This window comes from Protopterus annectens, chromosome 3.part0, assembly GCF_019279795.1.
Source record: "Protopterus annectens isolate FY-2018-M chromosome 3.part0, PAN1.0, whole genome shotgun sequence".
Taxonomy (NCBI): domain Eukaryota; kingdom Metazoa; phylum Chordata; order Ceratodontiformes; family Protopteridae; genus Protopterus; species Protopterus annectens.
Window position 1 is genome coordinate 1,123,064,655 of NC_056731.1, and position 12,482 is coordinate 1,123,077,136.

Sequence of the window (12,482 nt, forward strand, 5' to 3'; positions counted from 1 at the left end):
TTACTACCCAACGACGTTCTTTTTCTGTCAATATTTTGTGTTTAAGCGTGACATTAACTTCTGATAATATTACCATATCTATACCTACAAACACAAAATGAGCCATTGTATGGATTAATTTGTGTTTATATAAGGCACTGCGAACACGCTGACACTTGATATCGCTAATATGGAGGGCTATCCTCTGTTTCAAAGCACAAAACCTTAGCCTTACTACAGGATATGTACCTGAACACTGGCGTACAGCAACAGTGGTCCCACTCCACAAATGAGGCACCTCTACAGACCCTGGTAACTACCGCCCCATAAGCTTAACCAGTCTGATCTGCAAAGCTATGGAAAGAATCATTATGGAACTCATAAACAGAGACATTGGGGACCTACAGACACTTGATCCCACCCAGTTCGGCTTTGTAAAGGGCAGATCCTGCCTTTTGAACCTGGTTGACTTTTTCAAAACAGTCACTAGAGCCATTGACGAGGGCAAAGCAGTCCATACAGCCTACCTGGACTTGGCTAAAGCTTTCAACACAATACCCCACTCAGGCATCATAGACAAGCTCAACAGCTTAAATGTAAATCCATATGTCACAAGATGGGTTGCAAACTGGCTAAAGGATAGAACCCATAAAGTCAAAATCGCTGGAGCCATGTCAGACTTAAAGCCAGTCACAAGTGGTGTCCCACAGGGCTCTGTCCTGGGACCCCTCTTGTTTGGCATTTATTTCTCAGATGTGAAAGCAAACATGGGAGGGTTGTGGCTGACAAAGTTCACAGATGACTGCAAACTAGGCGCCATAGTCGATACACCAGCTGACACATACATCCTACAGAAAGGCCTCACTGAAACGGACAACTGGTGCCAGAGTCATGGCTTTAAACTAAATGCCAAAAAATGTATAGTCATCCCCTTTGGGAAAAACAAAGTGCCCACAAATTATCACATAGACGGTAACCCACTGAGTACAGAAAAAGTAATCAGAGACCTGGGGACCCAAGTCGATAGTGACCTCTCATTTGACACCCACGTTGCCAAAGTGGTTAGAAAGACTTTCTACCTTGCCCACCTTATCATGAAGGGATTCACATCCAGATCAAAGGAGGTCATTGTACCCCTATACTCCTCCCTTATCAGGCCCATGATTGAGTACAATGCCCCATTTGGTATGTACCTCACCCGGCACTTGCAACAGCTAGAGAGACCCCAAAAGTACCTCACCAAGAGGATCAAGGGTCTCCAGCATATGTCATATGCTGCCAGACTAAAGAAACTCCAGCTCTATTCAGTAGCATACCGCCTACTCAGAGGAGATCTGTGCCTGACGTACAAGGCCATGTCCAATCAGGAATTGATGGACATGCTCCACCTCAAAAAATCCAAATCCATCAGAACCACGAGAGGTAAAGATTTAAACCTCAGCACAAATATGAATAGGACATGCTGGAGGGACAGATTCATAACTCAGAGGCTTCCCATACTCTGGAACAGAATCCCAGTTCATGTTAGGCAGAGCCCCTCACTGACTCTCTTCAAGAGAAATCTTGACGAGTGGATGGGAGATCGTAGGTTTACCCCAGGGGTCATCTCTGTGTCACTACTAGACAGAGGCACAGTAAACTAATTCTATTATGTAAGGGGGTCTTCACTGTGTCACTACTAGACAGAGGCACAGTATTCTAAATCTATTCTGTACACTTTTGTACCATTACATGGGGTGGCGAAAGCCACATCACTATGGCTAGGCTTATAAATGCCCCAGGGCAGATAGCCTAGTACTAAACTATGAAACTATGAGGTCTGGTCTATGTAAAATGCCCCACAGAGGCATACAGCCATGCAGACCACCCATGTGCTGGTACATTTAATTAAATATTTAATATCAAACACCCTCCTGGTATTGACATAGGCCATTAGTGTCTAAGTATGAATACCCAGCATAAAAAAAAATTGATTTTGGATACTGATTAGTCAGCAATATGCATATATTTAAATCAGGTATAGGGTTTCATATATTCAGTTTTCAAGTACAATGTACATGGTTTTGGTGGTGGGAATTGAAAGCACCTATTTCAAACAATTGGTATTAACTATAGTTTTTATTTTTTATTTTTCATTTTTGTGTTTGAATTTAGGTGCTTACATCTTTAAATTTGTTGCCAATTGTCTTCGTAGCTTCGTATTTAAATCAGGACTTCTGACCATTATGTCACACACTGATGACGCCTTTGGTGAAACTGGTCACCAGTCTGTGGTTGCAGACTGTGCTGTAATAAACTTCTCTTAATGGCAGCTGTCTTTTTCATTTTAAGCTGAGTGCAGGAGATTTAGTTGGTGGTTTATGTGGTTTCACTCCGTGCACCAGTATTGTACGTTTGCATGCACCTCCATTTTTGGTATATATATATATATATATATTCACTTCAGAATCTCAAAATTCCAAAACATCGAATTTCATATGACCGAGACCATATGATCGATGTTTCGGAATATCAAAATTCTGAAACAAATCAAAAAAAAAAAAACAATTTAACTGTTTCTGCAGGAGGGGCATTCCCCCTGCACCCCCCCATACCCCCGCTACTTAACTATTCCAACTCCGAGATCGCACTACAGCGAGGAAAAGGGAAATCTCCCATTCCATGCTGCATGCAAATCTCCATTCACAATGTCGGGATTCCGAAAGTTCGATAATATGGTTTCGGCCATATGAAATTCGACCTTTCAGGATTTCAGCATTGTGAAGTGTTCCTATAGATATATATATATATATATATATATATATATACATACATATATATATATATATATATATATATATATATATATATATATATATATATATATATATATATATATATATATATATATATATATATATATATATATATATATATATATATATATATATATATATACATATATATATATATATACATATATATATATATATATATATATACACACACATATATATATATATATATACATACTGTACATATCAAAATTCCTCAACACCAATCTTAAAACAATGAAATCTAGGAGTCACTCTAGCACTTTTTTCTCGTCACTATAAGAAAGATATCATCATTACTACACTGCAGTCGACAGATGGCCACCATTGCAATTTCAGCATAATTAAGCAATTTTTAATGGACTCATAATGACACATGGGACAGTCATCTTTGTTCATTCCATGAAATCTGTTTGTAAAACTAATAATTTTATTAGCTATATCACCAGATTATGAAAAGTTAGGAAAGAGATAATGTTCTCTGGAAATGCACAATTCCCAGCTGCCTTAGCTCTGTATCTTATCATAAAACAGAAAATATATTACAAAAGGGTTACTAGACCTGCTTTGTTTGCATACGATACATTTTTGCTTTCTTCACACAGGCTGTAGAATATATAACCAAATGCAATTTTCTCCAGACAAAATAGATGAAAACGTGTCTGGACATCTGGTGAAATGATTCTGTTTTACTTGTGAGGCTTTAACCTCCACACATATCACATCGAGAGATGCATCCCCTGCTACTTATTATAATCAGCTTTGGGGTCATGGCATCTTAGGGAGGGAAAAACTTTCCACTGACCATATAGCAGCTGGAAGCATTATTAGATTGTCTTTATATTTGTCTCTTCAGAACTTTTAAATGCATGATTGCAAACTGAATTTTTTTTTCATTCTGGGGTTTCAGTGTAGTCACTGTGTATGTTTGCTGGCTTGTGACTAAATCTGACTGCAACAGCAGGCAAAAGTCAAGAGTGTTTATGCAGCCAAGAGTCTTTCAACAGCTCCACAAACCAGAGTGATGTTATTTTTATTTGTATTTGTAAATAAATGGGTGGTGATTCTTGGAGTAACTGCCTTATGTAAATAAAAAGATGACTGAATACAGTAACACAATCTGTGATCAAGACTCAGCAATGCAATAAGTCAAAAGCAAGTCCTGTGTTCCAGCAATGTCATTCTCCATCTTGGATTTCCCCAATATTGTTTTATCTTATAGTAAATAAAGAACACCACAGATAAATTCATTAGTTTTTAACACTGACCTCCTGGCATTCTCCAACTCCACTGAGGGTTCCACGCACATCACATAGGCACTCTGTAAAGAGACAATAAACATGACATTTAAAATGATGCACTTTCTGTTTGCCTTTGCTTCGACAGGAAAATGAACAATGCTGCACCTTCTATGACAGATCACATATTGCTCTGTCTTATTATAAGCATTGTTTAACAGATCTCTGAAATGCAGCTGTTTGAAAAATACTATTCAGACCTTTCTGCGGAAGCAAAGACTTGTTTATGGAGCCTTGGTTAAAACAGTACAGAATTTGAAAGTCTGGCACCCTGATTTCCTTGAACAGAAAAGCATGCTTTAGAAACATAGCCCAGTTGCTTACCAATGCAACCCTCCTCGTTTTCTGCTGCCAGGTTCCAGTACAGTGGCTTGCATGTGTTGCAGGTTGGTCCCTCCACAGCAGGTAGGCAATAACAATGGGACTCCTAAAAAGAAGGCACACAAGAGTTTTAGAGAGGGCATGCAAGTCTACTCCAACACACAACAGTGAAAAGACTGCAGGAGCTGCTACATCCTAAAGCAGGAAGAGCTGTCATGGATTTCAAAGCAGAACATAAATACATTTTATTTGATAAAGACTTTCACAAGTCATAATATACTTCCAGTCTTCTGTCATTGTCCTCATCTGTTCTTTCCAGTCAATGTTCTTAGCGATAACCCGCCAACAAAATCATGACAGGTATTCTGAAGTCATCGTTAGCAGTAAAACAAGCAGCACATACTTTTTAAAATTGTATAACAACTCAGCAATGGCTACTTGTAACAAGGGATATGCCGCAAGCAGTGTAGTTAGTAATTCTGTGTAACTACAGTCCCATGGCTGTTCATATGACTTATTTCAGAAACAGGCAAAATAAGTTGTCCCACTCTGACCGAAATGACAGCAAACTATAAGAGACAGCAAACTACTTATGTTTTCTAGAAAAAGGCACCTAAAGTATCAATCATCTGAATAACGGCTAGTAAATCTGAACAATACACTCTTTTAGTCAGAAAAAGAAGACATCCAAAAATTACAATTAAAACAGTATGTATGTAAAATTAAAATACTATATACATGCAATTAAAACAGTATTCCATTATTCTATTTACAAGTAAGTGATGCTATACTACACTTTCCTTGCTCATGCTCCCAGATACATAAAAATATCTTATTAAATTCACTCTAATTTAAAATATTTACTGAAATAAGATTTGCACAAAAAGGACCAAAAGTCAGTCTTCATTATATTTTCAATGGAGTCCTCCTTCCTAAACCTAGAAGTAGGACTGTCCATTTGGCCCTGCTACCACTGAATCTATGTGAAGCTATAATTGTTGCTAACATATGGCTTCTCTCATCTCCTCAGGTCTTATTTATTTACATTTGATATATAGGTAGGTACAATGGTCCAAGGACCCTTTTTATGCATGTCCTTGGCTATGATAGTTACAATTACATGAATAATGAAAAGTACAATAATGCAAAAGGATCATGCATACGATAACGTAAACAAAGCATGAAGCAACACGTTTATGAAAAGGACAGTAAGAGTCCAACTATGAAAAATCTTTAAATGTTTATTTCCTAGCTGCTTGGACATACTCAATACACAGTTTTCTCACACTTGTTTGACTGCCACATGTTGCTGTGATGTACGTAAGCTCAAAAGCAATACAGTTGTATGAGCACTCTACACTTTAGATTATATGTTTGAGTAGTATCACTGCTGCTGTAGTATTTGTGACGTGGGTATAAGCTACAGGTGGTATCCACATGACTCCCAGATCTCTACAGGTGTCTTGGTGTGTGTTTGCTTACTGCTAAAAGCTCAAAAGCAATACAGTTGTATGAGCACTCTACACTTTAGATTATATGTTTGAGTAGTATCACTGCTGCTGTAGTATTTGTGACGTGGGTATAAGCTACAGGTGATATCCACATGACTCCCAGATCTCTACAGGTGTCTTGGTGTGTGTTTGCTTACTGCTAAAAGATGTTTGCAGTGCTCTAGGACTTGAACCTGTCAGGTAGATGCCTTCCTGCTTATTTCCATAGCTCACTAATACTTCTGCAAAAGTGATTCATGTAAACAGAATCTGTTGTTTTTTTATTGACTTAGACTGCATTGAGTTGGAACCCAGAGTACAAATAAAACAGCATGCGTCCATGAAGCCTCCAAATGAATTACAAACTTCGAAATAAAAAATTCAGGCTCACATAGTGTATACCTTGAAGACAGAACTGTCGAATCACACATTCTTTAAAAGATGTCTCCAAAAACAAGAATGACTGAATGCTGATAATATATTCAGTTATTAAATATCAAAGTAAAGGTTGAGCGCTTTCGTTCCTAAAACAGTGCGGGACTTCTTCAAGGTATATACATATACATGAGCGTGAATTGTTTCTAAGTTTTGCATTGTGCTAGAGAAAGAGTAAGGCATTTTGATTAATGTTTAAAAAAGTCAAACTTTTGATTAATTGAAATAAACTTGGAGTGAGAATAATAATGTAACAGAGGTGTGAATGGTGCAGGGTGGCGGTCTTCCTGCAAAAAAAAAATTCTTAAGTTTTTCTTTAAAGTAACTGCATGAAATTTACTGCTGTGTGACTTTGTGTGGGAAGATCATATGTGTGCACATGAGTATGTAGTTTTGTTCATCTGGAGTCATGATATTGCTTTTGGATTGGTTTAACTTGATTTGTTAAGGTGTCATTTACTATTTTACTAATGATATCTAGGTATGTATACTAGGTGAAAGGTACATTTTGAGTAGTCTGTGAGACTGGTCTGTACCAGAAAAAGAGAGAGCATTTTTTTTTTTTTGGTGAATGACTGTTCTTTATCCAAATTGGAGTGATGTCACATTGATAGTTTGTAAGTATGGGGTGGTGTTAAAATCCCTCAAATGGGGATGCTAGAAGATTTACCCCTGCAAAAAATTTATTTGTAAGGTACTTAGATTCTAAAGGTTCTCAAGTGCATATGTTTGGAGCTTTTTTTATACTCAAGGTAACGGATTTAGTGCTGAAATATATGCTGTTATGTTTAAAGTCTCAAACTCAAAAATAGAAGCAAAGGTGCAACAGAACAAAACTAAACCAACATAGAACCAAAACACCAATGCAAGGATTCTGTATAGAGTTGCTGGACAAAATTAAATATATTCCACCAGTTTACTGCATAATCCAAATAGGACTGCCAATTAAAACAGACAGTTAAACCTCAGAACACCATGTTGCCATCAAACCTCAGGATATATAAATTATTACAAATTACTTAATCAACCATTTTTAGTTAACAATTAAGAAACAGCCAATGAAATTCATTGAACTATTAAAAACAAAGAACAAATTTATATTAATAAAAAATGACGCTAGTGAATCCTAATAAACTAGAAATCTCAACCCGGTATTGATACATAGCTCCTTCCCTGAACCTGCTTGTGATGCCCCTGCACTGGCCCAGTAATCAAGGAGCCTCAGTCCTCACCACTAGCACCAGTGAGGGACATGCATATTGGGAGGATGACAAGTACACACAGAGTAAAGTACAATTTCCCTTAAGAGCACACAGAGATCACAGTCAGTCTGGGGCTGGTTTCTCCCTCTCTCTCCAGATCCCCAATAAGACTCCCCACTGGCACAGCTATAGGATCTCAGCTGAGTGATCAAGCCAAAACTCCAGCACCCTCTCTGTTCAACCAGTGTTTCGTGTCCCTACCCAAGTAGCTGATACACACACTTTGAGATATGATTTATAGATAAACACACACACTCCTGGGAAAGGCTGACATAGGTTTACTAGCTATATCTCCTTCTGCCCAGACTAAAAGGTAGTTATCACTGCCACCAACCAGCTCTTTATCAGCTACTATAAGGCCCTTCCCAAAGGGTGACCAATCCTACTGTGTGATGTTGCTATTATCCAAATGGTAAGTGTGACCAAGACTTTCAAGGCTATTGGAGTGGCCCATACAGTGTCACCAAATACATATGCAAGTACTCTAAGAGCTTAAATATCTCTAAACAAACCAGCCACAATTAAAAGGGTTTAAATATATTTATTAATAATTAATAAAATAACAAGACAATACTCAAGAACCCAGCACAGTGATTATAGAGTTCAGAATCACAGGAAATATTTTAAAACAACATTGCAGGACAGGCTCAAACAAATACAGAAAACATCTAAAGTAATCTTCCCTATATTCCTATCTATCTCTAAAAGAAATTAGGCACTAAATAACTTAATTACAGAGCAAGGCAAATGCAGATGAGAAGTGCTGAATGGATGTTTTCAGATCCAAGACAAGATACAAAATGCACAGTCCCTGAGAGTGTTCCCAAGTTAATATCAAAACATTGCTATTGGGTCAGCTTTGGATGACATCACTCTTTGTTACCTGCCTTCAGTTCCCAGGCTAACAGATATCAACAGAAGTTTTAGCATCTCTGTGTGAGAAGTACACATCTCTCAGAAGTTTGCCTAGAACTGGTAGTTGTAAAAGAGTCAAACACATTTACATTTTAAACGTAGTAATTATTTCTGTTTCAAGACAATAGAAAGAAACTCCTAGCTCTAGACATCCTGTCTCATTGCTGCCTTGAAACTAACTTTTATAGCACATTGTTATTTTCTTGATGTTTTGCAAGTTACCTCTGTATGTTCCAACTTCTACTATTAATATAGTTTATATAAATTTCTGTTCTTTCCCAGTAGGGTACACTGTGGTTACATTCTTGAAGCTCAGTACATAACATAAGGTTCAACACACACTTCTGCACCAGTAGTTTAATATCCACATAACATATAGTTCTCTTACATTTGTAAGACAACCATATAAATCATGTTAATATTCACAAATGACATATGATTATTTACAAAATACCAGATAGCTGGGCTGACAGCATTTCGGTTTGTCACACCGTTAAAACCATTAAATGTAAAACACATAATAGTAATAAATTAGTTATATTGTATTATTCACAGTTTGATCACCCTTTGTTTCAGGACTGGTATAATGGATACGTTGTAATTAATACCTGGAAAACAGGTAGTGTTCAACCTTAGTCATCAAATGAGCTCCCTGTAACCAATCATTTCCTCAAATGTGGCCCCTCTAGGACTGAGGTACATAATTTCAAGAATACTAAATGCATTTTTTTACATAAAGTGTAATTAGTAGAATGTCAGAACAAGGCATTGTTACCATTGCCTCTGGAAATATCATAGATTTGCATTTTGAGCATTTGTTCTGTTTTTCCAATATAAAATGCTGCAAGATAAATAACACCTTTAAGATTGCAATTACCCCTCTTAACATGCATAACTGTTTTAGGGAATTCTCAAGTGAAATGGTATATTTTTTACAGATGTATTTACACTGGTTATATGAGCCACATTTTGTAATGCATTTTCCCCTTTCATCTCATAGTATTATTTTTGGAGCGTCTACCATCTTCTCAATATTCCTTGCCCTTTCATGGACAAACAGTGACCTATTCCCTAATACATTTTCACCCTTTCATCACAAATGAATGTGAAAACAAAGGATGTCCTAATTTTTGTTGATAGTATTTCTAATCATTTTTGCAGAAGAAATATGTTGTAGTACAAAACATCTTGGAAAGCCATTCTTACTAATATTTGTTTTATCATTGATAAGGGCAGCCATGTTCTTCCCTTAAGTTTGTTTTGGTAAGTCAAGATTTTCCTTTATGCCTATACCAAGTAAAGGGATGTATTTAACACCCTATCCTTCCATAATTTCATCACTAATTGCCCTTTCTAACATTTCGAGTATCCTCTGTAAAAAAAAAACATTTTTCTAAATATTTCCTTTCTATTTGAAAGAAATCATTTTCTGAAATCATTCTGGCTACCCTCACAAACTGGCTTTTTACCAGTCCTTTCTCCTGTGAAAGTGGATGATGGATATTAAAATGTAAACCTGGATCTGTAGATGTTAGAAACAAAAATAACTAAACCTTTCAGTAATAATAATATCAAAAAAAATGAACAAAACTGTGGTTCAATTGGTATTTGAATTGCAAAAAAGTAGTATTATTATTTAAATACCACAACATCAACTACCACATCTGAACTACCATCCCACAATATAAAGATATCATCCAAAAAACATACATATAATCTAATGTAACAAAAAGAACCTGACTAAAAGATGCACCTCCTCTCCCATGTTAACATCAACAGGTTAGCAAATACTGGGGTGCAAGCTGCACCCATTGCTACACCCCAAACTTGTTTGAATGTCCCTTGAAGTATATAAAGCTGTTTCCTAGAACAATTTCCATGTATTCTATAATTAACTTGATATCTTCTGTGGACAGAAAATCAAATGAAAGGAGAGCTTCATGAAACAATTCCAAGTCCATCTCCTGTGGGATACTGAAAAAAAAGATCAATAACATCTACTGCCAGAAATCTTACATTATCACCACAAAAGTCTGGATTCTATCTCCCAAGAAAATCCCAAGAATCCTTTAACATGAATATGCCAAGATTTTGTACCGGCTTCAGCATCCTGTTGACCATGACAGCAAAAGGATAAGTTTTTGAACCTTGTGCCGCCACGGGTGGTCTTAAGGTGGAGGGGCTTTAAAATATCTTTATGTACTTTGGATATACCAAAGATATGTTGGGTGTCGCATTTTTCAAAAACTTATAGATATCAGAAGTAATATAACCTTGCAATATCTCATCCTCAAGAAATTGATCAGTTTCCTTATAGGTGTCACAGAGTTCATTTTAGAAACAACTCTATAATTGTTACCGTTATGCAGAATGTTAAACATATCACTAACATAATCTATGTTGTCATATACTATGACTCTCCCTTGTCTGGCCTCATAATCCTTATGGAATTTCCATTCCTAAGAGTAGAAAACAGTTCCCTTTCTTGCAAAGTGAGATTGTATGTTCTAATATTCATCTTACCCAGAGAAAAGTATTTATGAAAATCCCCCTCACAGGCTTGCATAAATGCCTACATGCTGTTCTTTTTAAATGGATGAATTACAGGACCATCATCATTATAATGATCTTGAAATTGCATAGCAAAATATAGCTTCTTACTGAATAAACTCAATAAGTGAGTTTGTGAGGTGATATCTAGCCATTTAAAGTCTGTACATTTTGTTCAAACACCACACCCACTGTGTTTTGAGGCATCACAGTTGAAACCAATAATACTCATTACTGGTGGACAGTAACTAGAAACTACATCATCACAAAGTATCATGGCCTATATGTTGTATAAGTCCTCATAAAAACTTTGCATTTTAGGAAAACTCTCTCACCACTATTCTGTCCACAGCAAACTCTGACATCCACAGCTACAACAATGCCATGGACGGAATAACCAGTATAGTAATGACAAACTTCTTTATGCAAAGGAAGTACTTTGGGAACATTGTTTCAGAAATGACCCTGCAATTCACAAAGGTTACAGAAAAGCTAATAACGAATTTGCCGTGAGATCAATTACAAAAGAGGTAGACCCTGAGTGTAGCTGTTGGCAAGACGCTCATGGCCTCTGGTCAAAGATGCCTTGTACATCCTGTGATCTTATCAGCATGCTCAGTCACAAAGCTTTACTATCTTTACTTGTAGCCCTTTGAATAAGGTTCCAACCAGAAGTACAATGTCCTAACAAAACTGCAAAGTTTTAAAGCCAAGTCATCTTGATGTGCAATGCCCTTCCCAAATGACATGGTTTAAAAGGCAATCAGGGTTGTCCATCTGAAGAAGGACTGCTATTGTACTTATAATATGATGAATGATGATTAAATATTCCCATTTCCTCAGTGAACAAGACTTGACTTTGTGCTGTTTTGTAGGTATAGTTAACATGAAGTCCACATTATAATAAATACAATTCCCAGATTCTGTATTATACTGTGTTTCTTACACTAATACATGAAACAGTGTAATGTCATCATAACTATCATCCTTAGCCCTCTTTTGCATTTTATACATGAAGATGAGCAGTCACATCAACATTAGTCAACGTGACGGAATCACCTAGAGCCAATGTTTACACCTCTGAGTGCATAGCCCCGATGGGTCGCCATGTCTTGTTATTTGCTTTCATGCTGCAAATGTGAATTTCTTATCTTGTTAAGCACTACAGTTATCCTGGGTCTACCCATTTCACAAAATGCAAATACATATTAATGTCCATGACCCTAAATTTTATCCATGAATTAATGGGCAAAACTGACAGCAGGGTGCAAAGTTTATATTATCTAGATTCTTCAGAACAGGTAATTTTACTTCAGAACACCTACAGTTTCCACTGAAATATCACAAAAAATAACATTTTCTTAATCAGTCCAGTTTAATTAGCATCTCTCATACTTGACCAGATGTAATCAATTAGGG

General features: G+C 36.7%; 1 protein-coding gene across 3 annotated transcripts in view; it reads right to left on the reverse strand.

The window, feature by feature from the left end:
• LAMA3 (laminin subunit alpha 3) overlaps positions 1-12,482 on the reverse strand; it is a 2,187,360-nt gene that overhangs the window by 1,092,330 nt on the left and 1,082,548 nt on the right. For all 3 annotated transcript variants that reach the window (XM_044065357.1, XM_044065355.1, XM_044065356.1), the window contains exons 17-18: positions 4,415-4,517; positions 4,061-4,113 (exon numbers count right to left, since the gene is read on the reverse strand). In XM_044065357.1, the coding sequence (XP_043921292.1) occupies positions 4,061-4,113; positions 4,415-4,517 (156 nt within the window). The remainder of the gene's footprint in view (positions 1-4,060; positions 4,114-4,414; positions 4,518-12,482) is intronic.